Below are 27,995 nucleotides of genomic sequence, written 5' to 3' on the forward strand. Positions count from 1 at the left end.
GGGGAAGGGACACGGAGCTGCTCTGGAAGGGATAACGGGGCTGGGCAGTGGGGAAGGGGCACGGAGCTGCTCCAGGGGGATAACGGGGCTAGGACAGGTCCCATGCCCGCCCCGATGCCCCGGGACCCCGCAGCTCCTCAGGGCCCCAGCCAGCCAGGGCCATCGAGCACCAAAAGCAGCCAGGTAGCTGCAGCACAGGTAAGAGGCAGGGGGGTGATGAGAGGCCTCCCCTTGGCTGCATCCCTGCGGGAGGAGGGATTTTTGACTTGTTCCTGCCCCGGTTTCCTGCGACTCTGCAGAGTGGGAGGGGAAGGAAGGGTGATGCTGGGATGTCACCCCGTTAATGGCACTGCGGTGCCGCTCCCTCCGCGTTAATCTTCCCGTGGCATCTTGTGAACGGTCAAAGGGGCACGGGTAATTAATTAGCAGGCGGGGAAAGAGCAGCTTTTCTTAGGCTGAGCCCAGCCCTGCCTGGGAGGAGCGGCACCGGTGCGGGGTGATCTCCGTTGCAATGGGATTAGCGCTGGGCCTTTGATGCTGGGAGAAAACACCAGCCTGTGCCTGTGCTTGTGCCTGCCCCTCGGAGATCTTCAGCATCCCGGCATCTCCCCCCGCCCTGCTTTGCTGCTGTTGTGGTTTTAAAATGGTGGATTGCGTTTGCTTTGAGTATTTGGGTCTCTGTGACATTGTGACTGGTTAAAAACGAGACCAACTGGAGCGAAAAGATTCCGTGTTGGAGAGGGGAGAGCAGTGCTGCTGGAGAGAAAAACTTGCAGACAGCAGAGGCATGTGCACTCTTTGGGGAAGAACCAGCTGGACTGGGGGGGTTTATTTTCCTCCTGCCGTGACTGTGAGGCTCTAACACCCCACAGCAGTGAGGGTTAGCTCCTTGCTCTCCCCTGGCTGGGGGAAACAAACTGGTTGTTTGGCACAGCTGGGAGACAAACTGGTTATTTGGCACAGCTGGGAGACAAACCGGTTGTTTGGCACAGCTGACAAATCCAAGGGGCCCGCGGTGCTGGCATCCTCCCGGGCTGCTGTGCCCCATCCCAGCGGGATGCGGTGGAATTCCTCCCGCTGGGGAGCCCGCAGGTTGCATAATGAGCGGGCTGAGCTTCCTCTGCCCTGCTGTGCTGCCCTCCTCTCGTCCCTGCAGCCCCCAGAGCAGCGCTGGGACAATCCTGCCCCGTCCCCTGCCATCCTGTCCCCCTGCCATGCGGCCCTGGGGACATTGCCCATCTGGGCTTTGGCATCTCTCTGCAGCCTGGCAGGGCACGGGCGCTGCTGGCAGCCACTCTCCCGAGGAGAAGCTGCTGCTGGATGCATCAGACAGTTTTATGAAAGAAAAATCTGCTGGAGAAAGAGGACGAGCTCATCTCGCCCGCCTCATTTATATTTTAGCCGAGGCTACGGCAGCAGCCTCCAGAGATGGATGAAAGAGAAATCCCAGCTCTCCCTGGTGGCTAGCTGTGTTTGGATTTCATCCTGGGTGAGGTGTTGAAAGCTAAGCACGTGCTCAGGTGTTCTGCTGTGCTGGGAGTGTATCCACGGAGCGGGAATGGCCCCAGGAAATCCTTGCTGTGGGACCTGGATGCCCTGGAGGCCCCGGTGCGTGGGATACCAGCGATAAGAGCAGAGCAGAGCAGACCTTGTCCATCATAAATGGCTTTGGGGCCGCAACCCCGAGCTCTGGGGCTGATTTTTAACACTCAATAAACAGCTCCTTTGCGCTAGTCAGCTCACAGAACGCAGGCTGCTTGCAAGCACCTCGGATGATCTCCCAGCAGAAAATTAGCCTTGTCTGTCAGCGAGGCTGGCCCCCTGACCCGTGCTGAGCATCAGATCTCAATCAAACCCTGCGAGACGCGGCAGGGCATCGCTGCGGAGCTCTGTCTGTCTGCCGGGGTGGGTCTGTCCCAGCTCGCCAGCCGCGCACAGCCGCTGCCATATTGACAGCAGCAGCGATGCTGAGAGCTGGGAGGGCTCCAAGGCAGCGCAGAGCGGAGCTGGGAGGGCTCCAAGGCTGCACAGAGCAGCTCTGTGTCAGCTCCAATCCCTTCTGCCTCCCTGCCCCGCGCTCGCAGCATCCTCCCCAGCGCCGCTTGCCGCCGAGCTGCCTCTGGCCACGGCCGCGCGTTTCCTCGGAGAACAATTATGAAATTGTAATAAAGTGCTTTAAAGGGGAAATTCTTCCCTTCGGTCCCCGCCTGCCCTGCTCAGCCGGGAGCTGCCTGCCCTGCTTTGCTGTTGGTTTTGTGTCCTGCCTGCCCGGAGGGACTGGGCAGGGGAAGCATCTGCTCCGCTGCGGCAGCCACCGAGCCCAGGAGCCACAAGCGCGGCCAGGAGTCACTTTTGTCATTGACACAGGGGACAATTTAAATAGCTGAACCGCAGACGCATCTGCGGATCTCACTTTATGTAACTCGTTTTTATTTCTATTTTTTGAACGCGTGCTTTCTTTTTCAAGGGGAGTTTGGCTCGGTGGGTGTCTCCCATCTCCTGCCCCGCATCGCCGAGCACATGTGAGACGCTCGCTCTCCTCACCTGTCCCTGAAACTCTGGCTCTCCTTCTTTCACCTTTTAGGATTTCTTCTCTGCCAGGCCTCATGATTTGAGGTTTATGATGAACAGATAAATCAACTCCTTAAGTTGACATCCTGAGCTTCAACTGTGGCCATTTCCTGCTGTCCACACATTACCTGAGATTATTTTTTTTTAGGAAGGGATTCTGTTTACAATTAAGATAAGTGTGTGGTTTCTTTTGTGATCTGCACCAATCCTAATTCCTTCCTTCCAAGGCAGTCACCTTGTGCTGGACCAAGTGTGCTTTCACACAGTGAGCAGAGCTGGATGCAAGCTCCAAGTCATTTCCTTCCAGGTTTAATTGCAAACGGTGGTGGAGAAGAGCAACCTCTGGAGAGTGATTAATTAATTACTAATCTGAATTCCCTTGGGGCTGGGCCCTTATCAGTGCCACTCTGGATAAATTTGGGATGGCAAGGCCCTTGGAGCATGGCACAGCCAGGAGAGATGCTGGCAGAGAAAAACCACGAGGTAAAAGCAGCTGAAGCTGCTGGAGCTGTTTGGTCTGGATAAGTTTTTTGGATAAAACCCATTTGAGCCACGATCAAAACACCTGGAATAGGCAGGGAGGCAGCAAAAATAAAAGAAGCCCCTGGAGAGGGAGATTAATGTGTGGGGAAGAGGCTGGGAAATTCCCCTCTGCCCTTCCACAGTGACAGCCAACACTGCCAACGCTGCACGTGGGCACTGCTGGTGTGTTTGCTGCTGCCAGGTTAGGAGGAAATTGCTTTGGAGTAATTTTTGGAGAGATTTAAATTTCTGGATGGGTTTCAAGCCTAATATCAAAATGAGTTATTTTATTAAAAGCATTTAAATAGAAACTAAAGAGTGGTCGGAAGCAGGGGGGCTGTTTTAGAAGGAATTTGCTATAAACCTGCTGCACAGAAGCTTTCTAAAATATTACCCTGTAAAAACCCCATAATTCTCTTTATCTGCAATTTAATTACATTTCCTGTAGTGCCTGTGTCAGAACAGTTCACTTATTCTTGCTCTCTATTAACTCACACCTGCCCCAAGGAAAAATTGTTGGCATTCCAAGTGATTTGTGTGTTATTCAGGATCTCACTGAGCTCACAAAAAGGGTCTAAGGAGGTGCTGGAGAAGTTGGGGTTCTCATTGTGGTGATGGCTGTGAGATGGCAATATCTAAAAAGATATATTTATAGAAATGTATAAAAATATATTTATATAAACATATAAAACAGATATCTATATAATGATAGAAAATGTGTATTTATATATTTATATATTTATATATTTATATATTTATATACTCATGTATTCATATATTTATGTATTTATGCATTCCTATATTTATATATCAATATATTTATGTATTTATATATTTATGTTTTTATATTTTATATTTTATATTTTATATATATTCTAGTTATAGTTATAGTTAGTTATGTATATTGATATACACATATAAATACATTAAATATATAAAGATGCATAATATATATTTTTATGTTCTATAAATTAGAAAATACATAAAATATAAGTATATGGGTATAAATACAGAAATATATAATTATAGATATAATTATATATAAATAGAAAATATAAATATAGAACATATTAATTTATATTAAATAGAAATATATTAAAATAGGTCTAGATCAAATATAAAGATAGAAAATAAAAAATAAAAATAAAAAATATATAAAAATATATAAAAGCAGAGGGAGAAGTGGGAGCACTCTCATGATCCAGGGATTTGTCCCACCCAGTGTTGGTGCACCAGAGTCTGATCTCTTTGTGGGTGCAGCCAAGTCTCAGAAAATCTGATCCTGGAGCAGAATCCCCCCGAGCTGTGTGCATTGAACACTTGAGTGACCTCCTGGAGCCCACACTGTGTTTGTGAGTGAGAGCCCAGGGATGTCCTGGACCTGCTGTGACAACCTTGTCACTTGTGCCCCCCTGGGGGCATGGAAATCTGTATTAAACCAAAAATGACACGTTAGGAGTTAAATTTGGCTTGGGTTTTGGGGCAAGGGCTGCAGCTGACTGTGATTTAACTCGGCCAAACCAGCCTGTGGCAAGAGAGGCAGAGGATGGACCTCAACCTTTGACTGTGCTTAGAGGAGATTTTGCTGGCCAGGGCATTTTTGCAGTGCTTGTCTTCTGATAAGTGGAGATGTGATTAAGCCCAGGCAGGGCGAGCTGGGCTTTGCCAGGGCAGGATGAGAGCAAACACCTCCACACAGCAGAAAGGGTATTTACAGAATGCTAAAAAGATAATAATGGAACCTCGTGACTCTCCCCAGAGCCTCGGTGTAGCTTGGCACTGACTGGTTAATGAGTGAAAATACTTACAGCAGAAACTGATGGAACAGTTACTTGTTGGAGAAATAATTTTTAAAAACATTTTACATGAGCAAAACAGAGGAGAAGCAAATGAGAAAATGATTGTTTTCATTTTTCTCTGAGGCTTCTCAGCTTTCCAGGAGAAAAATCCTGGGCCAAGGGATTTTCCAGAAAATGTGAATGCGACAGGCAATGACTTGTTAAACTGCAGGGGACTTTTTTATCATGGTAATTCTTGTTCTTTCTGTGGTTTTTGTTTGTTTTAGTCAATCAGCAGATCCCCTTGGCGGAGCTCTCGGTGAGGCTGTGTCCCCCATCAGTGCCTGTGTGACACGGGGCTGTGCTGAGCCACAGCTGGGGGGATGTTGGTGCCATGGGGGAGGCTGCCATGGGTTTGTCACAGTCCCTGCCGTGCCCTGGACACCCCACACGTGTTCTCAGGAGGAAAAAGGGGGATTGCAGCCTGTCCTCTGGGCTGAGGGCACCGAGGGATGCCCAGCCCCAGGTGTATGCCACACCACTGGCTGCATTTTCCCTTCTGTCTCCCGCGCCCAGCAATGTCTCCCTTCTTTGCTGTGTGCCCAAATCTCCTCCCTTGGCCCTGCTGACCCCTGGGCGCTTCAGTGAAGCCCTCCCACCCCTCCTGGCTGTGGCTGCTCCGGGGGATGCGGGATCTGGGGGCACAGCTGGCAGCCGGGCGGGCGGGGGTGCATCCCTGGCAGCATCCCGCCCTCCCCGGCCCCGCGCTCCCCGGAGCCCCGGCACCGCCGGGGAAACACCGCGGGGACAGGCGGAGCTCCTGGCGCCGGGGGTGGGACTGGGAGGGACTGGGGTGGGATTGGGATGGACTGGGATGGAATGGGGTGGGACTGGGATGGAATGGGATGGGACTGGGATGGAATGGGATGGACTGGGATCGAATGGGATAGACTGGGATAGACTGGGATGGACTGGGATGGAATGGGATGGAATGGGATAGACTGGGATGGACTGGGATGGACTGGGATGGACTGGGATGGACTGGGATAGACTGGGATGGACTGGGATGGACTGGGATGTGCTGGGATGGACTGGGATGGGACTGGGATGGAATGGGATGGGCTGGGATGGAATGGGATGGACTGGGATAGACTGGGATGGGACTGGGATGGAATGGGATGGGCTGGGATGGGCTGGGATGGAATGGGATGGGACTGGGATGGAATGGGATGGACTGGGATGGACTGGGATAGACTGGGATGGGACTGGGATGGAATGGGATGGACTGGGATGGGACTGGGATGGGCTGGGATGGAATGGGATGGGACTGGGATGGACTGGGATGGACTGGGATGGACTGGGATGGGCTGGGATGGGCTGGGATGGGCTGGGATGGACTGGGATGGGCTGGGATGGGCTGGGATGGGACTGGGATGGAATGGGATGGGCTGGGACGGAATGGGATGCACTGGGATGTGCTGGGATGTCTGGGATGGGCTGGGATGTGCTGGGATGGGCTGGGAGGGGCTGGGATGGACTGGGATGTGCTGGGATGTGCTGGGATGGACTGGGATGTGCTGGGATGTGCTGGGATGAGCTGGGATGTGCTGGGATGCGCTGGGAGGGGCTGGGATGGGATTGGATGTACTGGGATGTGCTGGGATGCGCTGGGATGTACTGGGATGTGCTGGGATGTGCTGGGATGTACTGGGATGCGCTGGGATGTGCTGGGATGTGCTGGGATGCGCGGGGATGTGCTGGGATGCGTTCGGCTCCCGAGCAGAGCCGGCTGCGCAGCCGGGCTGGGGCTGATGCGAGAGCGGCTCTGAGCTGCGCTGCTGCCGCTGCTGCTGCCAGGGGAGGGGAGGGGAGGGCTGGGGAGGGGAGGAGAGCCGAGGTGTGCCTGTCACCCCGAGCAGGGGGCTGGCCCTGAAGAAGCCCGCTCTGCTGCCTCCCCAGAGCCTCTCTGAGCACGCTGTCGGCACAGACCCACCGGCAGAGAGGACGGCTCAAAGGCAGTGAGTATCTTTTTCTCGGTGTCTGTCTGTCTGTCTGCAGTGCCTCCGTGCTCGTTTTTTTTTTTTTCTCCTGGCTTTCTCTGCATGTGAATGGATGGTCTTAATCTCCTGCAGCCCCTGAGAGATCTCAGGGTTTGCTGTTCTGTTTATTTGTTTGGTTGGTTTTTTAACCTTTGTGCTGCTGGGGCTTTTTTTTTGCATTGGGATGGCTTCTTTATCTTTGCCCAGGTGGATTGATAACCTGAACGTCCTCATCACACCCCTCCCTCGCTGTCTGCCAAGGAGAAACCCCCAAAACACATCCATGATGAGGCTGGTGGTTCTCCTTGACCGGGTTCCTTCCAAAGGAGGGGGAGGCAGGATGAAGGATGGAGCAGGGGAGGCAAAACCTCTCACCAAGACCTTTATTGCAATTTACCAGACACCACAGATGACAATTGAAAGCCAAAACTGACTGGATTTATTTGCAAACAGAGGGAGCATCCACGGGTATGCCAGCTGAGCAGTGGGATTGCCTCCACAGGGAATGGAGGTCCCAGCACCCCTGAAGTCAGGCAGACTTTGGGATCTCAGGGAAGTTGGGTGCCTGCTGTGGGGGCTGAGTGGGTGGCAGTGGGGGCGAGCAGGAGGCTCTTTCATAACAGCACCCCAAAATTCAGGCTGCTGGAGGAGGCTGCAAGGGAGAGAGGGCAGATGGCTCCGCTGCCAGCTCGGAGCAGCAGTGGGAAAGAGAAGCAGGAGCTGCTGGACTCTAGGAAGTCATGTGCTGTGGCCCCTACATGGGGGTGAGGCTGTTAATGAGGAAATTTAGAGGGGCTTAAGGAATTACAAGGATTGATTTCAGTCAGAGAAGCAGCCGGCCGGGGCGAGGATTAAGGGAATGCACTCACTGGCAGTGCAGCACAATCCCAGCTCCATTAATTTAGTGGGGAAGAGGCTTTGTGCCTTTTTAATGTAATCAGGTTTTAAGAGGGATGGTGCACCGGGCAGCCCAAGCTCCAGGGTCTCCCCAGGCCCCAGCAGAGCAGGGTCCTGGCTCCTTGCACACCCTCTCAGCTCTATCAGCTCCTTGGGCTCCTCCTCAGCTGTTCCCAGTGACACCATGACATGGAGAGCCTGGCAAACCAGAAACCTTTGCCTGTGCTCATTGTAGAGTCCTGTTCTCTGTGCCACGGCTCTCCTGCCTGCTGGATCTCACCTTCACTCTCTGCTGATGTGAGAGTTGTCAACCAGTGGATCCCCAGTGTGCCAAGGCTCACGAGGAACCCACCATCTCCTTCCTTCCTTCCTTCCTTCCTTCCTTCCTTCCTTCCTTCCTTCCTTCCTTCCTTCCTTCCTTCCTTCCTTCCTTCCTTCCTTCCTTCCTTCCTTCCTTCCTTCCTTCCTTCCTTCCTTCCTTCCTTCCTTCCTTCCTTCCTTCCTTCCTTCCTTCCTTCCTTCCTTCCTTCCTTCCTTCCTTCCTTCCTTCCTTCCTTCCTTCCTTCCTTCCTTCCTTCCTTCCTTCCTTCCTTCCTTCCTTCCTTCCTTCCTTCCTTCCTTCCTTCCTTCCTTCCTTCCTTCCTTCCTTCCTTCCTTCCTTCCTTCCTTCCTTCCTTCCTTCCTTCCTTCCTTCCTTCCTTCCTTCCTTCCTTCCTTCCTTCCTTCCTTCCTTCCTTCCTTCCTTCCTTCCTTCCTTCCTTCCTTCCTTCCTTCCTTCCTTCCTTCCTTCCTTCCTTCCTTCCTTCCTTCCTTCCTTCCTTCCTTCCTTCCTTCCTTCCTTCCTTCCTTCCTTCCTTCCTTCCTTCCTTCCTTCCTTCCTTCCTTCCTTCCTTCCTTCCTTCCTTCCTTCCTTCCTTCCTTCCTTCCTTCCTTCCTTCCTTCCTTCCTTCCTCCTTCCTTCCTTCCTTCCCTTTCCTTCCCTTTCCTTCCTTCCTTTTTCTTCCTTCCCTCCTTTTCCCTCCCTCCTTCCTTCCTTTTCCTTCCTTCCCTCCTTCCGTCCCACCGCCCCAAGGAGGCCCTGCTTGCTCTGAGATGTTTTTGTGTGAGTGCCTGAGCCCTGGTGGTGAAGGAGCAGCACCTGCAGATGTGTCAAGTCCTCCTGTTGTTCTGTTTGCAGTGCCACTGACACCAGCCATGACCTGCAGGGACAGGCACAAGAGGTAGTTTGGTCCTCTTAGCAAGGCCAGCCTGGAGCTCTGCCCCTTGAGGAGAGACCTTCAGAGGTGCTGGAGGATGAGTGGGATAATGCCAACTCCTGCTGCTCCCTGGTGAGCTGGGACACCAAACTCACACTGCTTCAGACCTGAAGCTGGACTTGACCTGGTCTTAGAAGGAAATGCTGTCTCTCCTCTGTGGCCACCCCTCAACTCTCAACGTCTTCCACTGAACAATTGACTTTCCACTCTAGGAGGCAAGGATCAAATGGGTTGAGGACAACTGGCCCTTCTTGGCTTTGGCAAAGAGGATTCTTTGGTGCATTTTTAAGTGCCAGGAGATGAAACAGTAAATCCCTTCTTCCTGCACTCCTGCCTCCTGCCAGCAGCCCTGACTGCGGTCCAAGCCAGCCAGTTAAAGGGTTAACCATAGCTGGATGCCTGAATGGCTGCCTTACTGATCCCACGGAGGTAACTGGAAAAAACACAGTGCATCCCCCAACCCTGCCATCCTGTCACTGTCCAGCAAGCCCCTCTGCCCACTGCAGTGTCCCCTCTGCCCTTCCCTTGCCTCTCCACCTCCTGCACACCCAATTTCTCTCCCCCACTCCCTCTCTCCCCTGTGTCCTGTCTTGGAAGTCCTGCCTGAGAGAAGTGTTTTCCACGAGGAACCAGCTCCCTGCTCTGATTCCCTGCTGCAGCCCCTTGATCTCAGGCATCCCAGGGGAACGGGAGCAGCGCTGACGCCTGTCACACCTCTTGCTGGGAAATTCGTGAGCAAACAGAGCAGGGCACAGAACAGTGCAGGGTAGGAGGCATCTGGAGAGGGACCAGAAGGATCCTGCAGTGGGTTTGGTGTCCACTGGAGCACAGCTGGGAACGTGGCACTGCTCCCTGTGCTCTCCTCTGGAGTTTGTGCAGAGCCCACGGCCGTGGGGCCGCAGTTGGAGGCTGTGCAACAATTCCTGTGGCTGAGGAGTTCCTGGTTTTTGTGCTTGTTAAATGCTGTGAGCTGCCTGTGCTGCACCAGGGAGACACTCGGTGCATTTAATTAACATTTAATTTGCTTGAAGATTACATTAAAATGTGCAATAATAGAAGCTCTCCGAAGGGGAGGAGAAGGGGGAAACAGGCGCGTTACAGATTGGCTCAGGCGCTGGTGCTGAAGTGTTCTGCAAGAATTACAGATGGAAGGGGAAAAAATGCTCTGCTTCTGCAGCCACAGAGAGTATCGGGCATCTGCTTGGGAGCAGGGCTTGAGGAAGGGCTTTCAGCAGCTCCAAAGGAGGTCCAGCAGCTGGGAAGTGGAGACCGGGTGGCTGAATGTTCCTCCCATGGTCCCGAGGAGAGAATGGCCCAGTTTGGCATCCAGGGAATCTCCAAGAGGAGACGCCCTTGGGCTGGATCACAGAGCCCATGCAAACCCGTGAAGAAGCCCCCACGTGTTTTTGGGCAGAGGGTGGTGCCAGTCTCCAGCAATGCCTGTGTTCCCTTTCCCTGTCCCTCTGTCCTGCCCATCCCGGGTTATGTAATGAAGGATGCTGCAGCTGCTGTCCCGGGAAGGGGCTGGGCAAGGACACCAGGGGCTGGCACGGGATTGAAGGCTCTGGGGCTGGGCTGAAATTTAGAGGAAAAAAGCTATAAAGCCATTTTCTGCCCGGGTAAGCGTGTCAGGAAACAGGCAGTTTGATCCTGCTTATGTAATCCTGAGTCTAAAGAAGCCGCTCGGGATCGATCCTGGCGGGGAACTCAGGGGGCTGCAGCACAGGCTCACCTTGCAGGTGCCTTCCTCCCCCTCTCCTTCCTCCAGCCCCCTCCACCTCAGGTATTTGTGCTGGAACGTGGTGACCAATTTCTTGTACTGGTGCCCATTGCTCTCCTCCCACACCCGACCAGAGCAGGACTTTCCAAGAACCCATCCCAAAGCGCAGCCTTTCAAAGCCTTTCTGCCAGCCAAGGCAGCTGACAGCCTGGTGTGAGGGAGCCTTCAGCTGCTCTGGTGCTGTGTTCACCCTTAACATCAGCCCAGAGATGTCTCAGGGTCCCTCTCACACATGAGGGAGCCAAGGACACAGATCTGGCACAGACAGTTTGGTTTTTTTTTTTTATTTTATTTTGGGTTTGTTCTTTTTCTTTTGCCAAGCTGGCTAGACTTATAATCATCCTGTTCTTTGGTTTTCCCCTGCTAACACCCCTGCTTCCCCACCTCGACCACAGGAACAGAGGGATGAGGACTCGCCTGGGCTGCCTGTCTCACAAATCAGACTCATATAATGATTTCACAGCTATTCTTCCGGACAAGCCCAACCGGGCTTTGAAGTGAGTATAGCTGCAGCATCCCACCCCAACCCCCGTCCTGTCCTTCCCCTCCCCAGCCTCCACCTCCCCCCTCCAGGATTGTCTTCCTTTTGTTGTACTTTGTATGAGCTGTGAGCGCTTCCAGCAGGAAAACAAACCGGCGCCGATCCAGCAGGAACAGCCTCGGGAAATTCCCGGATCTTTGGCACTGTGCTCCCGGTCCCCACTGCTGTGTGTGGGACACGTCTGCACCTCTTTGGGGATGTAATTTACACCCCTGTCATCACAAATCAAAGCCTGAGCAGTTGGCTTGGTGTAAGAGGTGACCAGGAATTTCAGGTCACCTTCGGCTCAGCCCTGCATTTGACAGCGCCAAAATTCGGGTGATGGTTTGCAAAATGCTGGAGGGAGATGCTTCAACCCCTCCAGAGTCCTGATTTGAGATGTGTGGGATGGGACTCATCTGATCACAAGTCCCTGCTTCCACCTGAGATAAGATCTGTCCTTCCCCTGAAAGGCAATCGAGAGAAATAAACATTTCTGCAGGGCCGAGTTCCATTTCGCCTGACTTTTGGCTTTTGCAATGTAAATGTCTGCATCTGAGCTTGTTTCCTGGGCCTCTGCTCAGAGTCAGAGAGGAAAAATTGGTGCCTTTTTGGCTATGATTCATCTGGGATGTGAGCTGAGCAGAGTCCCTGCAGGTCCCTTGGGATCTCCTCACTGATTCTAAAGGAAGCCCAGGGTCACTCGGCTCAGTTCTACACCCTAGACCTCCAAAATCAGGTGAGAGGAATTCCAGCCTTCCTCGGTGTCCTCACCAAACAGCTCCAGAGGGGATGAGCAGCTGTGGGTTGTCTGTAACTTGCTCCTTCCTTTCCTTACAGAAGACTGTCAACAGAAGAAGCTACAAGATGGGCAGACTCTTTTGATGTCCTTTTGTCCCATAAATGTGAGTAGAGATGAAATTCTACCTTTTTTCCCCTTTCTCTGCCCTTAACCCCTGCCCAGGGGTGTGGTCCCTCAGAGCTGCTCACTCCCCAGGAGCCCCCATCCTTTACAGGCAGGGAAAAAAAGAGAGTTTTGTGTGTTCCCATCACATCTTTGCTCCTGACCACGAGGAAAACCACAACAGCTAAAGCCATCAGCCCAAGGTGCTGCCTCTTCCAGCTCAGCACCCTTGAGCAGCTTGCCCTGGCACAGAGGAATCCCCCTTGGTCCCCCTGAGCTGCAGTTATCACAGCAAACCTGAAAATTTCACATCCAGCGCCCTCGTGCCAACCTATAATCAGCAACCCCTGCTCTGTTCAATCCTGTGAGTTCTGTTCTGCAAACACTGCTCTGCTTCAGCAGCATTTTCACACTGAGAAATCATAAACCAAGCAAAGTGCCCAGTATGGGTTCATTCATGGGCTTTTATTGAAGAAAAAAACCTCAAATGAGTTGAGGTTGGGGAAAAGTCACCGTGGGTGCTGAACTCTTTCATGGCAATAAGGAGCTGTTCTGCCTTGCTTAGAGACTCAGGTTTTCCTTGCATTTTAAAATGTAAGTGTAAATTATGTTATTAAGCTAATTCTAAGGTAATTTTGCCAGGTTTCTACTGAGATGACAACAGTTTTGGCAGGGAATTAAGTGACAACTTTAAACAGGCAGGCTGACCAAGGCAGGAAAAGCAGGATGTAATTTTAGCAGCAGTATCTAGTTGAGATCATTGCTCTTGCAGCCAATAGGGGAAAAAATATATGGTGTAGCTGGGTATGGCTGAAAAGGAACATTTCTTTTGTGGAAATTCAGAACAAGAAGGGGAAAATACAGCAAGGAGATTACAGGGTACCTGGGGGATGGAGAAAGGGGAGGGCAGGATTTTCACACCCCTGTTATCATCCTGAACTCAAAGCCATTTCTTCTTCACTGGTGTAAAAGTAGAAATTTTCTTTATTAGACTGCAGTAGAAGTGCTTGGCTTACAAACCCCAGTGAATTTACCCACCTATGTCCTGATGTTAGACAGATTCTTCCCTCTTCAGCTGACTATTGTAAAAATCAAACCTCAGCTCAGTGATTTTGTCCAGCAGCCTCCACAAGGGTGTCTGGTTTTATTAATAAATTAGCCTTGTAGAATGATAAATGAATTATCAAGACCTTTCCCATCTCTTAGAATGGAAAGTAATTCTGATAACTCTCTGGGACTAATGAAAAATATTCTGTTTCTAATGAAAAATATTCAGTTCCTAATGGCAACAGAAGGTGATCTTTAAAATTTAAATTAATCTATTTTTATCAGCAGTCGCAGTGACATTGCCTGGTGATTGGTGACAAAAAAAATTTGTTGTTTAATAAACTACTTTCTAAAGGAATATTTTATAACTGCTCTGCACCTGAAGTTTCTGGAATTGCCAGCCTGGCAATCAAGGGTTATAATGATGCAAATACAAAAAGTTCTGTTGAAACAGAAGTGTTATTTTAGTTACGCTGGTTTAAAGGAGAGAACAGCACATACTCATAGAATTAATTAGATTGTACAAGTTGCATTTTTGCTGTTAGGATGTGCTGATGTTACACAGGTAAGGGAGCCTTATGCCTTAAGTGGCCAAAATCTGGGATTAAATAAAGCTGTGCTTGGCCTGCTGGCATCTGTCTGTGAGGGAAGCTGCCAGCAAAAATTCTGCTTTTAGTGCCAAGAGGAGGACAGAACTGCTCCAGTCTAATTTCCCTGTGACTGCTCAGGTGAACAGCATTAGCCAGGGAAAATTGGAATTCATGCTCTGGGGCATGGGCTAAGCACCAGCTGGGCTTGAGGAGAATTCCCCCTGGGGCTCACAGCAGCACAGGTAGAGCACTTGTGCTTGACACATCTGTCAGAAAGTGTCTTCACTAGATGGACAGCTCATTTATTTTGGGAAGGGGATTGTGATTTCGTGGTGCTTTCTGCAGCAGTCAGATGGATTTGGTGCCTTCCAGCCAAACTGGAAAGGGAAAATAACCCCCAAAGTGCTGGAGCAGGGCTCAGGAGCTGATGGAGCAGCTGAAAACGGGGCAGACCTTGTGGGAAATATTGCCAGGGGTTGGACTGAAATCTGGGTCTCCTCCAGCCAGGTCTCACAAGCTCTTGGAGATCTATTTCACACCCAAGATGGCTCAGCTACCTTAGAAGGCATAAAATCAGCAGGATGGCTTCTGTGGCAGTGCTGGGAACAAAAAGGTTTTTATAAAAGCCAAAATAACAAAACTCTTTAAAGAGAAAAACTGAGCCAGGTGCAAGAGGTTCTTGCTCCTGGTAAAACACCTCACAAAAGTGATTAGTTTGTTTGTTCTCTTCATTTTCTAGTAAATTGCTCAGGTGGGACTTTTGGCTCCTGTTCAATTGGCCATCCTTAAGTTTGAGGTGAAGTCCCCCACGTCCTATGAGATGCCTTTTCACCAAATTGAGGAGAGAAACTTCTGGGCTGATTTCCTTTCTAAAGGGACAAAGGAGTTTTGTCACTTGGTCAGCAAGGGGCACACTCCTATATTGGACAAGAGGCAAAATTGCTCCAAGGAGCAAGAATGTGGATCAGAGCTCCCCAAGGGGGCTCCAAAGTGCCCAGCTGGGCAGGCTGCCCTTGTACAGGGAGCAGCTTCAGAGACCTGCAGTACTTTGGGAGATGGGAAAAACACTTTCTATTCCCTTCCTGTTTTTATGAGTCTCCAAAAGTTTTCTTTTTGGATTATATTGACTTAGAGATTGGGTAACTGAGAGGTGTTTTAAAAACTTTTATTCCATTTTCAGTCTCATGAGAAGGGTGAGACAATACAGGTGTTATAATTCACACCATCACAATCAGAAGCCAATTAATTCTTAATTACAATACACTAGAAGTGTTTCTTGGCCTATGAGCTTTTGCTGTAGATGCCTTAAAGCCAATCATCTAAAATTACCCCTTGTGAGTCCTACTACAGTGGATCTTTCATAGTTCTATTTCTCCAAAGTATCCAGCCTTATTTACAAAACCATCCTTTGAAACTTGTTTCCAGTTCCATTTCTCTCTCAGCCATGCCTGTCCCATCCCATGGCATCTCTAAATCAGCATTTCTTATCTCAAGGTTTGCACACAGATGCACACTGTGTGAGCCTTCTGTCAGACTGAGAAGTTTCTATAAATTCATTTCTCAAAGTTTCTAAACAGAAGTGACCTGAGGAGTGTCATGCATGACACAGATTCCATGGAGAGTCCGTGGGGATTTGAGCCACCTGGTCTAGTGGGACGTGTCCCTGCCCATGGCAGAGGGTTGGAATGAGATGATTTTTAAGGTCCCTTCCAGCCCAAACCATTCTGTGATTCCATGATCACCTTTGCCAGACATCCCTTGAAGTGGGACAGCCCTGGGGAGCTCCCCCTGATCTCCTCTCACTGTTCTGAAGAATGAATGACTGTGCAGGTAATGTTTGATCCTGTTGGGAGAGGAGGATTGAAATCCCCTGGGATTTGAAGCAGTTGTTTTCTCCTGGGTGATTCCAGGCTGGGTAATGCCCTTCTCTCTGCACAGACCGGTCTGATTTGGATTTATTCCCCGAGCCATTCAAAGGATAATTTGAGCTGACAAGTTATTTGAGTTAACAAGAGACTGTGAGTAGGAAATGGGGAGGGCTCTCCCCACCTCCCTTTTGTGCTGGCCCTGGGACTGAATTCCCTCATCCCTCCTGGAGTGAGCAGTGCTGAGCAGCAGGATGCAGCAGCTCCACATCCATCAGTCGGTGTAATGATATCCTAATTGTTTTTGTTAATGGGCAGAGCAAATCAACTCAGACACCCTGGGGTCAGGCAGACAATCCCTGTTTTACACCAGGAGCCCTGTCTGAGCTCGCTGCCACCTTCCCTGGGGTCAGGGCTTCTGAGCAAGCAACAGGACAGGGATCCTGATGCTGTTCTTGACAGGGAATTGGCAGAGTGAGAGGCAGATCATGTGCAGCGTTCCCTTGGGTGCTCAGGGAGGAAAAGCAGTGGTTTTAACACGCTGGATTTTGGCAACTTTCCCCATTTTGTGCCAGGGAAGTGAGCTCAGCGTGGTCCCCAGAGTGTGAGTGCATGCTTGTGAGTAACTGAGGAGTAATCCCCTCCCTGTGCCCCTGCCCAGGAGGCTGGCCAGATGAGGATTTCTTTTGACAGCCTGCTGGAGGGAAATACAAGCCACAGCATGTCTCATTCTGCTTCCCCCACAGGGCTGGACACACAGATTTTTGTTCCTCCAGCATCCAGCAGGACAGTCCGTCCTCAACCCTTGGTCAACTTCTCACCCAACACCAAAAACATTCATCCTGAATTCCCACTTTTATCTCAAGGGTGATTTTCCTCCGGATTCTTTGAAATCTGGAGGAAAAGGTGATTTTCCTCTGGATTTTTTTTGCGATCTCCGTGCTCTTCCTCCCAAACTTTATTGTTGTTCTCCTCCTCCTGTTGTCTACACATTCCTTCACTTCCTACACAGCACAGGAATATCCCAACCTACTCCCAGCTCTTTCTGAGCCAGAAGAGCATTAGCATTGTGCTGCTGACAGGCAGCTGAGATGAAGGGAAGCTCTGCTCATCAGCAGTGGGAGCACATTCGTGCTCTGTGCAGAGCAATTGTGACCTTGTCCCTCCAGCCCTGCACCCAACACCTTCCAGGAAACAAATCCAGGGTGCAGGAAGCAAATCCATCCATCCAGCAGCCACAGGGACCCTACCTTTACTCTCTTCTTGCTGAGGGGGTGAAACACATGCATTAAATAAATGACTGGGCACTGATTGCTTTCTTGCTCTGACAGTGGCAGTGCTTGGTTATTAAACTGCCTGAATGATTTAGGCACTAATCTGGGCTTTTCCTCATGCTGCTGCTGAAGCTTAGCTAAGCCCTGTCTTGTGTTTTCTGCTCCCCACCTCAGTCCCTTCTCCTGGGTAGGATCCCCTTTCCATCTCCTGAATGGGATTTCAGGAGTCCCTGTCCTCACATGGGCATCAAACTGCCTGGCACTGCCCCTTCATAAAGCAGAGATTCCTGTCACTGCCTAACTCACAGATGATCTGCAGTATGGCATTGTTGAAGGAGTTTTGAGTTAGAGATGGGACCTCTGAATTTTTTAGATGATATGATATATTTTTCTTATCTTCTACACAGACAGGAAGGGTGAGTTCAGCTCCCATCTTTACTGCATGGTTCAGAAGGTCACAAGACCCCTACTAACAAGATATTTTAAGGATTTATTAGCCAATAAAACACTACCAACAAGGATATTCATGTTTTTGACCTAATCTTTGTCTTATGGACTCATGCTACAGTGTAAGCTTCCTTAGCCAATCATGTTATGGCACACAAACCTACAGCACTGCATTCTAAACTCCTTGTTTACCTTTGTAACTAATTTTATTTTTTTCTAGATCTTCAGCTCTAAAACTCTAAACTTTCCTCTTCTTAACTCGACATGTCTCTTCTTTAAACTATAAATCCACATTCTCGCTTCTGGCACCTAAGCTTGGAAGCCTTTCCCAAGGCCTCAGATCAAATCCTGTGTTTAATTCTAAGCTTTGGCTTACAAAGCTCTGAGAATTCCCTGCATTTCAGATTCCAGCTCTGCAGGATCCTGAGTAACGCCTGAGCACTTGCACAATCCCCTCTGCACCTTCCTCAGTCAGTCTGAAAGGAGAGCAGGGCATTTTGAAGCTTACTTAGATTTATACTGCCAAAGTAAAATATCAAATGTCTGCTGCTTCTCCCTCAGACTCTCAAACATCCAGTAAAGAGCTCTACTTCTTTGCCTTCAATTTATCTGCTCCACCAGGATCAATTTCCTCCTTTGGCTTCAAGCAGAGGACTCTTGAGGCAAATTCCTGAATAATTGTCCAACAGTTGTCCTGAAGGGCTGTGCAGCCACAGCAGCACATCCTGTCCTCCTGAGTGGCCATGCCTTTGGGCCTCAGGTTGGGGATTATTTTGTGCTGCTGCCTCTGCAGAATTCTGATCCTGCTTTTAATTTCTGTGCTTTCTAAAGCATCCCTCTGGAACCGCACATTGGGATTTTTCAGGAGGTGAAATCTTTCTCCTGCTCATAGCACACAGCACTCCAGTGGTGGTTGGGAAAAAAAGACGTCCAGTTGTCCAGTTAATTAAAAAGTTAAAATTTCTGTGCTTTCTCTGTAAGGCATCCCCCTGGAATTGCACACTGGGATTTTTCAGGAGGTGAAATCTTTCTCCTGCTGGTATCACACTGCATTCCAGTGGTGGTTGTCCTGGGAAAAAAGATGTCAAGTTAATGAAAAAGTTAAAAGTTGTCCAGTTAGGTTCTGTCCTTTCTATGTAAGGCTTCTCCCTGGAATTGGACACTGGGATTTTTCAGGAGGTAAAATCTCTCTCCTGCTCATAGCACACTGCACTCCAGTGGTGGTTGTCCTGGGAAAAAAGATGTCCAGTTGTCCAGTTAATGAAAAAGTTAAAAGTTGTCCAGTTAATTTCTGTGCTTTGTCTGTAAGGCATCCCCCTGGAATTGCACACTGGGATTTTTCAGGAGGTGAAATCCTTCTCCTGTTGGTATCACACTGCATTCCAGTGGTGGTTGTCCTGGGAAAAATAGATGTTTATTAATGAAAAAGTTAAAAGCTGTCCAGTTAATTTCTGTGCTTCATAAAGCATCCCCCTGGAATTGCACACTGGGATTTTTCAGGAGGTGAAATCTCTCTCCTGCTTATATCACACTGCATTCCAGTGGTGGTTGTCCTGGGAAGAAAAGGTGTCCAGTTGGGTGGGATGAGCTTTGAAATGCTGATCATTCATGAGTATCATTCCTTGGAAGCTTCATGAGCTGTGAAGGAGAGGAGGAGATTTGAGTCAATATTTGTAACAAACATCCAGGTCAAATCCCAGCTCAGGTGGTGGCAGCTCCCAGCCGAACTGTCCTCCTGCCACACTTGTCATTGTTCCATGCCAAACTCCTGGCAGTGAGGCAGAGCTGGAAAGGCTGGCAGGCACTCGAGGGTTAAAGATGAAAACTGTGCCAAAGCAGGGATGAGTTCTGCACCCAGAGTGTCCCAGCAAGGCCCTCGCAGGTTCAGCCTCACCATCTGCAGCTCCTCCAAGGCTCTGGGGACTGCATGACAGGAGTGGATAAAAAAAGCAGAGAACAGGCAGACACTATTATTTATCCATTCACTGTCTAAACTCATTTCAGGATCAAAAGGAGCTGATTGACACGGGAGCAGGAGGCAGAGCTCATGGAAACCTCCTGGTCCCAGGGGAACCTGCTGCAGCTGCTTCAGGGGCAGGGCTGTGGCAAGTGCCTTTCTCTCCTTGTCACTCATGACACTTCCTTCTTTTAGCAGATATTACATTTGGCAGGTATCTTATTTGTCAGGTATTATATTTTCCAGGTAGTTTATTTCTCAGATGTTATATTTTTCAGATATGATATTTTCTAGGTATTTTATTTTTCAGGTATTACAGTTTTCAGATATTATATTTTTCAGGTATTTTATTTTTCAGGTGTGATATTTTCCAGGTATTATATTTCTCAGGTATTTTATTTCTCAGGTATTATATTTTTCAGTTATGATATTTTCAGGTATTATATTTCTCAGATATGATATTTTTCAGATATGTTATTTCTCAGGTATATTTTTCAGATATTTTCCAGGCATTATATTTTTCAGATATGATATTTTTCAGATATAATGTTTTTCAGATATTTTATATCTCAGGTATATTTTTCAGATATGATATTTTCCAGGTATTATATTTATCAGATATTATATTTTTTCAAATATGATATTTTCCAGGTATTTTATTTCTCAGGCATTATATTTTTCAGATATGATATTTTCCAGGTATTATATTTTCCAGATATTATATTTCTCAGATATTATATTTTTCAGATATTATATTTTTTCAGATATGATATTTTCCAGGTATTATATTTTTCAGATATTATATTTTTTTCAGATATGATATTTTCCAGGTATTATATTTCTCAGGTATTTTATTTTTCAGGTATTATATTTGTCAGGTATTTTATTTTTCAGATATGTTATTTTCCCAGTATTTTATTTTTCAGGTGTTTTATTTCTCAGGTATTATCATTCTCAGATATTGTATTTTTCAGATATGATATTTTCCAGGTATTTTATTTCTCAGGTATTATATTTGTCAGATATTATATTTTCCAGGTATTTTATTTCTCAGGTATTATATTTGTCAGATATTGTATTTTTCAGGTATTATATTTTTCAAGCATTATATTTTTCAGGTATTTTATTTCTCAGGCATCATATTTGTCAGATATTATATTTTTCAGATATTATATTTTCCAGGTATTTGATTTCTCAGGCATGATATTTTTCAGATATTTTATTTCTCAGGTATTTTGTTTCTCAGGTACCCTATTTTTCAGATATTCTATTCTGCATCAGTGACCTTTTGCAGATGTGGTACTTTCATGCAACACTGCTATTCCTGCAAGTGATCCTCTGTCAGTGCTACAGCTCTGGGGAGGAAAAGGGAAAAAAAAAAAGAGACAGGGGAGCAAGAGCTCAGCAGGGACTCAGCAGAGACTGCAGAGACACAGCAGCGAGCTTGTGCGCTGGAATATTTAATGTCAAGCATCCTAGGAGCTGATGATTGATAAAATGACACAGATCTCAAGGAACTGGAACTTTCTCCCTATTTTATTTCCTTCTTTCTGAAAGCTGCCAGCATGCAAAGACTCCTTGCTCTGCTCTCCACAGTCCCTGAGAATTTTAGAGGCACTAAGGGGGACACAGGTTTTGGGAAATGTTTTTGTGGCCCAGGTTTCAGGAAGAGGAGCAGCTCTACAATACCCCTCACCTTCACCATATTTATCTAGCACCATATTTACCTATCCAGGGTGGGTAACAGCAGGCAGATAATAGCAGGACAGGTGCCCTGCTCCTTTGGCATTCACACTGCACACACACTGGGAAAAAAATGATGTCCAGTTGTCCAGTTAATGCAAAAGTTAAAAGCTGTCCAGTTGATTTCTGTGCTTTCTCTGTAAAGCATCCCCCTGGAACTGCACACTGGGATTTTTCAGGAGGTGAAATCTCTCCCCTGCTGGTATCACACTGCATTCCAGTGGTGGTTGTCCTGGGAAAAAAAATGTCCAATTGTCCAGTTAATTAAAGAGTTAAAATTTCACACAGGTTTTGGGAAATGTTTGTGTGTCCCAGATTTTAGGAAGGGGAGCAGCTCTACCTTCACCATATTGATCTGTCACCATATTTACCTATCCAGGGTGGATAAGAGCAGGTAGATAATAGCAGCACAGGTGCCCTGCTCCTTTGGGGCTGGTGTCACAACATTGCCCCGGGGTTGGGCCATCAATGTGCAGTGTCACTTGGGTGAGAGGCCCTTTTTTTGTCTACCCTAGCAGTGCAAAGCCCTGATCTCCTCCTAAAATTGCTTGAAGGAAGAAGTGTCAGGAGGAGCTGGAATAATGCAGCTATTTCTGGGGCTGACAGCAGGAGGGAGCATGGCTGAGATGGGATGGATCCATTTTTATGCTGATAGCAGACTGCTGATGGAGCAGCCAGTGCAAAAAAAAAAAAAAGAAAACCAAACCCAAATGAAGGAGCTTTGAGGAAGGCAGAGAAGAGAGGTTTAGCCTGTAGTTGGGGCTTGTCTGGCCTTTCCTTTTCCCTCTGAGGATCTGGGCAGTCAGACATCTCCTCTGACTGACACACAGACAGAAATAGGATTGTTTGGTGCTCTTCAATACCCAAGGGCCACTGCTTAGGGCTTGAGGTTTCAGAGAGAGCTGGAAAATATTAAAGTTATTACCAGAAACAAGGGGAGCAGGAAGAAGTTTAGGACATGGAGGGAGATGCAGGGCAGTGTTACATTTCTATATCTGTAGCACATATAGCATGTAGATAAATATATATAGCATATAAATAGCATCTATATTGTATCTAGCATATAGTTAGCATATACAGCATCTGTCTGATAGTCTGTTTGGAAAAAATGTTAGGATTATCCACAGGGATCTGGACAAGCTTGAGAAATGAGCCCATGGAAATCTCATGAGGTTTAACAAGACCAGGTGCAAAGTGCTGCACCTGGATTACCCCCAAAATCAGCCAGGCTGGGGGATGAACAGGTCAAGAACAGCCCTGTCCAGAAGGATTTGGGGATGCTGGTGGAGGAGAGGCTGGACATGGCTTGTCCTTGCTCCCTTCATCCTTCCTCTGACCTCACCAGGCTCATCATCCCCAATTCCATCAATATTTTTAGACCATTGCCTGGAAGTAGCCAAGAGCTTTCCAGTCATGAACTACAAAAACCTGGATGCTATTGTGAAAGACCTGGAAGAGTTAGAAACACATTTCTGGGAAAAAAAAAAGAAAAAAAAAAAAAGGAGAATCTAACTTTATCCTGAGGAGAAAGGGGATGTGTGAAGCCTTCAGCTGCATCAACTCCCCTGGTGCTGTTCAGGGAAAGGAAATAAAAAACAATGGCTGTGTCCATAAATAGGCCCAGGCAGGGGTTTAACACAGATTGCCTAATAAATCTTTCCATATTTCTAATCTGCCCCGGCTGACTCAGATTGCATTACTGAAATGTCACAATTGCTGAGCATTAGCAAGTGATAAGCACACTTTTACCACTGACTAGACAAGCTGTAATTAGGCCAAGTCCTTTCCCTCTCCCCTTTACTGGAGCTGTAACAGACTCTCTGAGAGCTTTCCTCTGTTTAAATAAGAACTAAAAATGGCACAAGGCAATAAAGCAAAATGACAGAAAACATAGGAGACCAGTCCACATCAGCCACGTTTTATTGAAGGTTTTTCTTAGTGGCAGATAAGGCCTTATCAAGTTTGGCATTAACATGACTTGAACCTTGATAATTCCATTAATAACTTTCCAAAGGGTGGGTGTCCCAGTCCTGAGGAAAGCCTTTTGCCACCTTAGCAAAGGAAAACACTTTTTCAGAGTTACATCAAGTGATGTTTGGCTTTGTGGTAGCTCACAGGAGCCTGGCTCATCAGTGGTGTAAGTAATGGATGCATCCTGGGATGGCAGAGCTTGGGAGAAATATCAAATTGTCTTTGCTAGGCTGGGGTGGGTGGAAGGATGTCTGAGAATGGAACAGCTCCCTGCCTTCTCTTGATCCCTCAGGTTTTAGCTTTTTATGTTTTTCAGGTTCTGTGCTGCTTTAGTGTGTGGGTCTGGGCTTCACATGAGGGGATGGTGAGCTCTGTGCACAGAGCAGGGAGACAAAACAATTCCTGCTCCAGCTGGGACCAGGGACAAATGATCCAAATCTCAGCCCAAGGGCACAAACAATGTGGGCTGGAGAGAGAAAAACAAGGGTGGGACTGCAGGGGCTAAAGCTGGAATGGGACAATGAACTCCAAGATGCAAATGGAGCAGAACTTACAGAAATGTGACATCTCGTGACCAAGCCCGCTTTTGCTTCCATCTTGGAGCCATCTGGGCAGACCCACGACTCTGGTACTGCCGGGGTGAGGCCTTTGAAGGCACTTCAACAAATCTCCACATTATTCCTCTAAACTCTGCCTAGCTTTTGCTCCAGCTCCTCAAGGCATCGCTGGTATTGCCGGCCGGGGTTTGTGTACAAATCACAAACAGGACAGGTCTCTGGGAACGTGCCTTGAGCTGTTGTATTTTCCAGCATCACTCTCATTCCATGGTTATGACAATGGGAAGATGCCATCAGCTCACATCCCAGGCAGCAGACCAACAACTTAATGTTACAACTCACTTTAAAAGTTCTTTGACCAATCACACAAAGCAGAAGCACACTGACAGTGGTTCTATCCAAGCACTGTAAGCACAGGTACCTTTGGTTAAACAATGCTTGCCTATTTTGGATACAATACCTGCTTGTGAGCCTTCAAACACAATGCACAGAGCTCCATTATTAAGCTTAGAACTTCCTAATATCTCACTAGATATATCTCGGGGGTCTCAGCTGCTCACAGTGACCCCCAGATGTGTCACAAAGTCTCTTTTCCCAGCCCAGCACTGAAGAAGGAGTCAGAGCTCTTCAGTTCTCGGTCTCAAGGTTGTTCATTGTTCCTTATCTATAAAATTCTTTCTCCTGTCCAGCTGAGTCTGTTCAGCAGGACAGACAGAGGCACTCTGCCTGCCCCTGGGGCACTGTTATCTCTTTATACTAAAAACTACGTGTACAATATTTACAATCACTTCCCAATGCCCATCACCTGTGTTAGACAGTGAGCTTCTACTCTAAACCAATCCAAAAGTGCCACCATCACAGCAGAAGGTGGAGGCCAAGAAGAAGAAGGAGAAAGGCTGGACATGCCCGGATTCCTCCATCTTGCCCCCTGAACCCCCACTCTAAAAAACCCCCAAAATCTGTTTTTCACCCAGTGATAAATTCACCATCATTCTACTTAAACTGTCATGGCTTGTAATCCTTCATATAAGGTTGGTAATTGTTTTTTCCAAGGGCTAAATCAAAGGCACAGGGGTCTTGGGCTGTGTGCCAAGGTCTCTGAGCCCCCTGGGCAGGGGCTGGAGCCCTCCAGGGCAGCCAGAGGGATTTCCTGGGCTCCCACAGATAAATGTTTCTGTAGCTTTGGGAGTTCTCCTACACAAACCTTAATACACAGACCACAGTTCTATTTGTCCTTGCTTTTCTACTTCTTATACAATTTTTCCGCTGACCAATCTCACGGCTACTGCTCAGCTCCAATCCCAGTCCTGCCGTCTCTGAGGCCTGCTTTCCCAAACCCCTCTGGTGTTATGGATCCCCACAACCCTGTCCTCCCTCTGGTGTTATGGATCCCCACAACCCTGTCCTCCCTGTGTGTCTCTGGCAGATGGGCTGGCAGCTTTCCGTGCTTTCCTGAAGACAGAGTTCAGCGAGGAGAACCTGGAGTTCTGGCTGGCCTGCGAGGACTTCAAGAAGACGCGCTCGGCGGCCAAGCTGGCCTCCAAGGCCCAGCGCATCTTCGAGGAGTTCATCGACGTGCAGGCCCCTCGCGAGGTGGGTACGGCGTGCCACAGCATGCCCAGGGCGCCCAGCAGGGCTCTCACCCCCAGCTGGGTGCTCTCCCTCTCTCCCTTCCCTCTCAGAGAGGATGGTGGCAATGCCATCCTGCCTCTGCTGCTCCAGCTCCCTGACTCATCCCCCATGAGGGCGGCTGCTTCGATGGCGCTCAGTTAGTCACCGCCAGGGAGGTCACTGGCAGCCTCGGCCTACGTTTCCTCACCTCACCCAGCTCCCCAGGAGCATTTCACAGCGCTCCTGTCGTTTGCTGTCAGCCTTGAGCAGGCTGTTGGGCTCTTCCCTGGCAGGACACCATCCCACAAAGCCCTGAGGGAGCCTGGGGTGTTTTATCCTGGAGAAAAGGAGACTCAAGGGTGCCCTCATCACTCTCTGCAGCTCCTGGGCTCTTTCTCCAGCAGCACTGACAGAACCACAGCACACAGCCTCCAGCTGCACCAAGGCAAATATAGGTTGGATATCAGGAAAAAGTTTTTCACAGAAAGAGTGATAAAGTTCTGGAATGTTCTGCCCGGGGAGGTGGTGGAGTCACCATCCCTGGGGTTGTTTAACAAAGCCTGGATGGGGCACTGGGTGCCAGGCTTGGGTTGGACTTGATGATCTGGAAGGTGTCTTCCAACCCAGTCATTCTGTCATTCTGTGAATTCTGTGAGGAACTTGTTGACTCCCAAGGGAGGAGAGTTTCTGACTAACTCCCCCCTCACCCAGACCTCCTGAGAGATGCAAACAATAACTCCGAGCTGAACAGAAAATGCAGTCACACCCCAGAGCCTGGGATGGTTAAATCCTCCTCCAAGAACTCAACAGGCTGATGGCACTGCCAGATCCCTGCTGATGGCACTGCCAGGTCCTGCTGATGGCACTGCCAGGTCCTGCTAATGGCACTGCCAGATCCCTGCTGATGGCACTGCCAGGTCCTGCTGATGGCACTGCCAGGTCCTGCTAATGGCACTGCCAGGTCCCTGCTGATGGCACTCCCAGGTCCTGCTGATGGCACTGCCAGGTCCCACTGATGGCACTGCCAGGTCCCTGCTGATGGCACTGCCAGGTCCCTACCAATGGTACTGCCAGGTCCCTACTAATGGCACTGCCAGGTCCTGCTGATGGCATTGCCAGGTCCCTGCTGATGGCACTGCCAAATCCTGCTGATGGCACTGCCAGGTCCCTACTAATGGCACTGCCAGGTCCCTGCTGATGGCACTGCCAGGTCCTGCTGATGGCACTGCCAGGTCCTGCTGATAGCACTGCCAGGTCCCTGCTGATGGCACTGCCAGGTCCCTACTAATGGCACTGCCAGGTTCTGCTGATGGCACTGCCAGGTCCCTGCTGATGGCACTGCCAAATCCTGCTGATGGCACTGCCAGGTCCCTACTAATGGCACTGCCAGGTCCCACTGGTGGCACTGCCAGGTCCTGCTGATGGCACTGCCAGGTCACAGCCAGGGGGGCTCTCACTGCACCCAGCCCCTCCTGCTCCTGCATGGGTGCCTGTCAGGGATTTTCCTCATTTTGCTCATTTTCCTCCCTCTCCCAGCTAGGAAAGCAATTGCAAGGCTGCTGGGAAGGACCCAGATTCACACTGAGGTCTGTGGCTGTCTCAGTGCTCTCCTTGAGCATTTTCCCATGGTTATTCAGGAAGCCTGCTGAGATTTTAAGGACTGGAAGGCTGATTTTTGATTAGAAATGGGAAAGTAGGTAGGATGGGGTCCTTCCTACAATTTGATCCTGTGGTGATGTTTCCTTAGCACTGTTACATAATTTTGGCATGCTTAGAATATTAAATTATTAGAGCTAATCCATGCTGCTGACATCCACGTTGAGGCAGACAGCTTTAATTTCCAGGCTCCTTCCAGTTTGGACACTGAATTAATAACAACAAATAACATTTTTTTTTCAGCCATTTTTTTTTTCTTCCAGACAATAACCCTAAAAAATGCTGATTACCCTGCTAGGGAAGGAGAGTAGGAAAACTCCACTGGCAGTCATAACATTATAGGGTGGTTTATTTTTCCAAGCCTCTCCTCCAGATATTGTAACATGGGAAAAATCAAACAGTTTATTTTAGATCAACTGAGTTTGGAGACATTTAATAAGAATGCACTAGTGGTTTAAACCCAGTTAAAAGTTTATTGACCCATTTATTAGGCATGTGGTGAAGAAGAGAGGGAGCAGGAGAGAGGTTAGGCTGAGTCAGCAGCTTTAGGTGATGTGCTGCCTAAGGGTCTGAATGAAAGTAATTTCAAAAGTGATTTCAGTAAAAGTGAAGTGATTTCAGAAGCGCTCAGATCACTATAAACCAAATTTTTCCAGGTTTGGGGCAGGATTCACAGCTCTGAATCACTGTGGGGGCTGTTCAGGCATGGGCAGGGGTAGGACCTTGGTTCTGCTGCTGTTCCACAGCCATGGCAGAGAGGGAAAGAGCCATTTGAAGGAGGCCAGCTGGACACTCAGTGCCAAACTCTCTTCTGCTGCTTTCCCCAGGTGAACATAGACTTCCAGACACGGGAGCTGACCAGAAGAAATGTGCAGGAGCCCTCCCTCTCTTGCTTTGACCAAGCTCAGGGGAAGGTGCACAGCCTGATGGAGAAAGACTCGTACCCCAGGTTCCTGAGATCCAAAATTTACACAGACCTGCTGTCTCAGACCCAGAGGAGGCTCAGCTAG

General features: G+C 48.7%; 1 protein-coding gene across 2 annotated transcripts; it reads left to right on the top strand.

Annotated features, from left to right (window-relative positions):
• Positions 1–114: 114 nt before the first annotated feature.
• Positions 115–27,995, top strand: RGS8 (regulator of G protein signaling 8; the record flags this gene model as incomplete). Of its 2 annotated transcripts, XM_084211438.1 has the most annotated exons (6): positions 115–198; positions 6,831–6,889; positions 11,239–11,340; positions 12,204–12,268; positions 25,145–25,311; positions 27,813–27,995. In XM_084211438.1, 6 exons carry the CDS (start codon positions 115–117, stop codon positions 27,993–27,995), a joined length of 660 nt encoding a protein of 219 aa, XP_084067564.1. The 2 variants fall into 2 exon arrangements, with proteins under 2 accessions (XP_084067564.1, XP_084067565.1); XM_084211439.1 differs by lacking the exons at positions 115–198; positions 6,831–6,889 and adding an exon at positions 9,467–9,492.

The sequence above is a fragment of the Fringilla coelebs genome (assembly GCF_963513975.1).
Source record: "Fringilla coelebs genome assembly, chromosome: 9".
Lineage (NCBI taxonomy): Eukaryota > Metazoa > Chordata > Aves > Passeriformes > Fringillidae > Fringilla > Fringilla coelebs.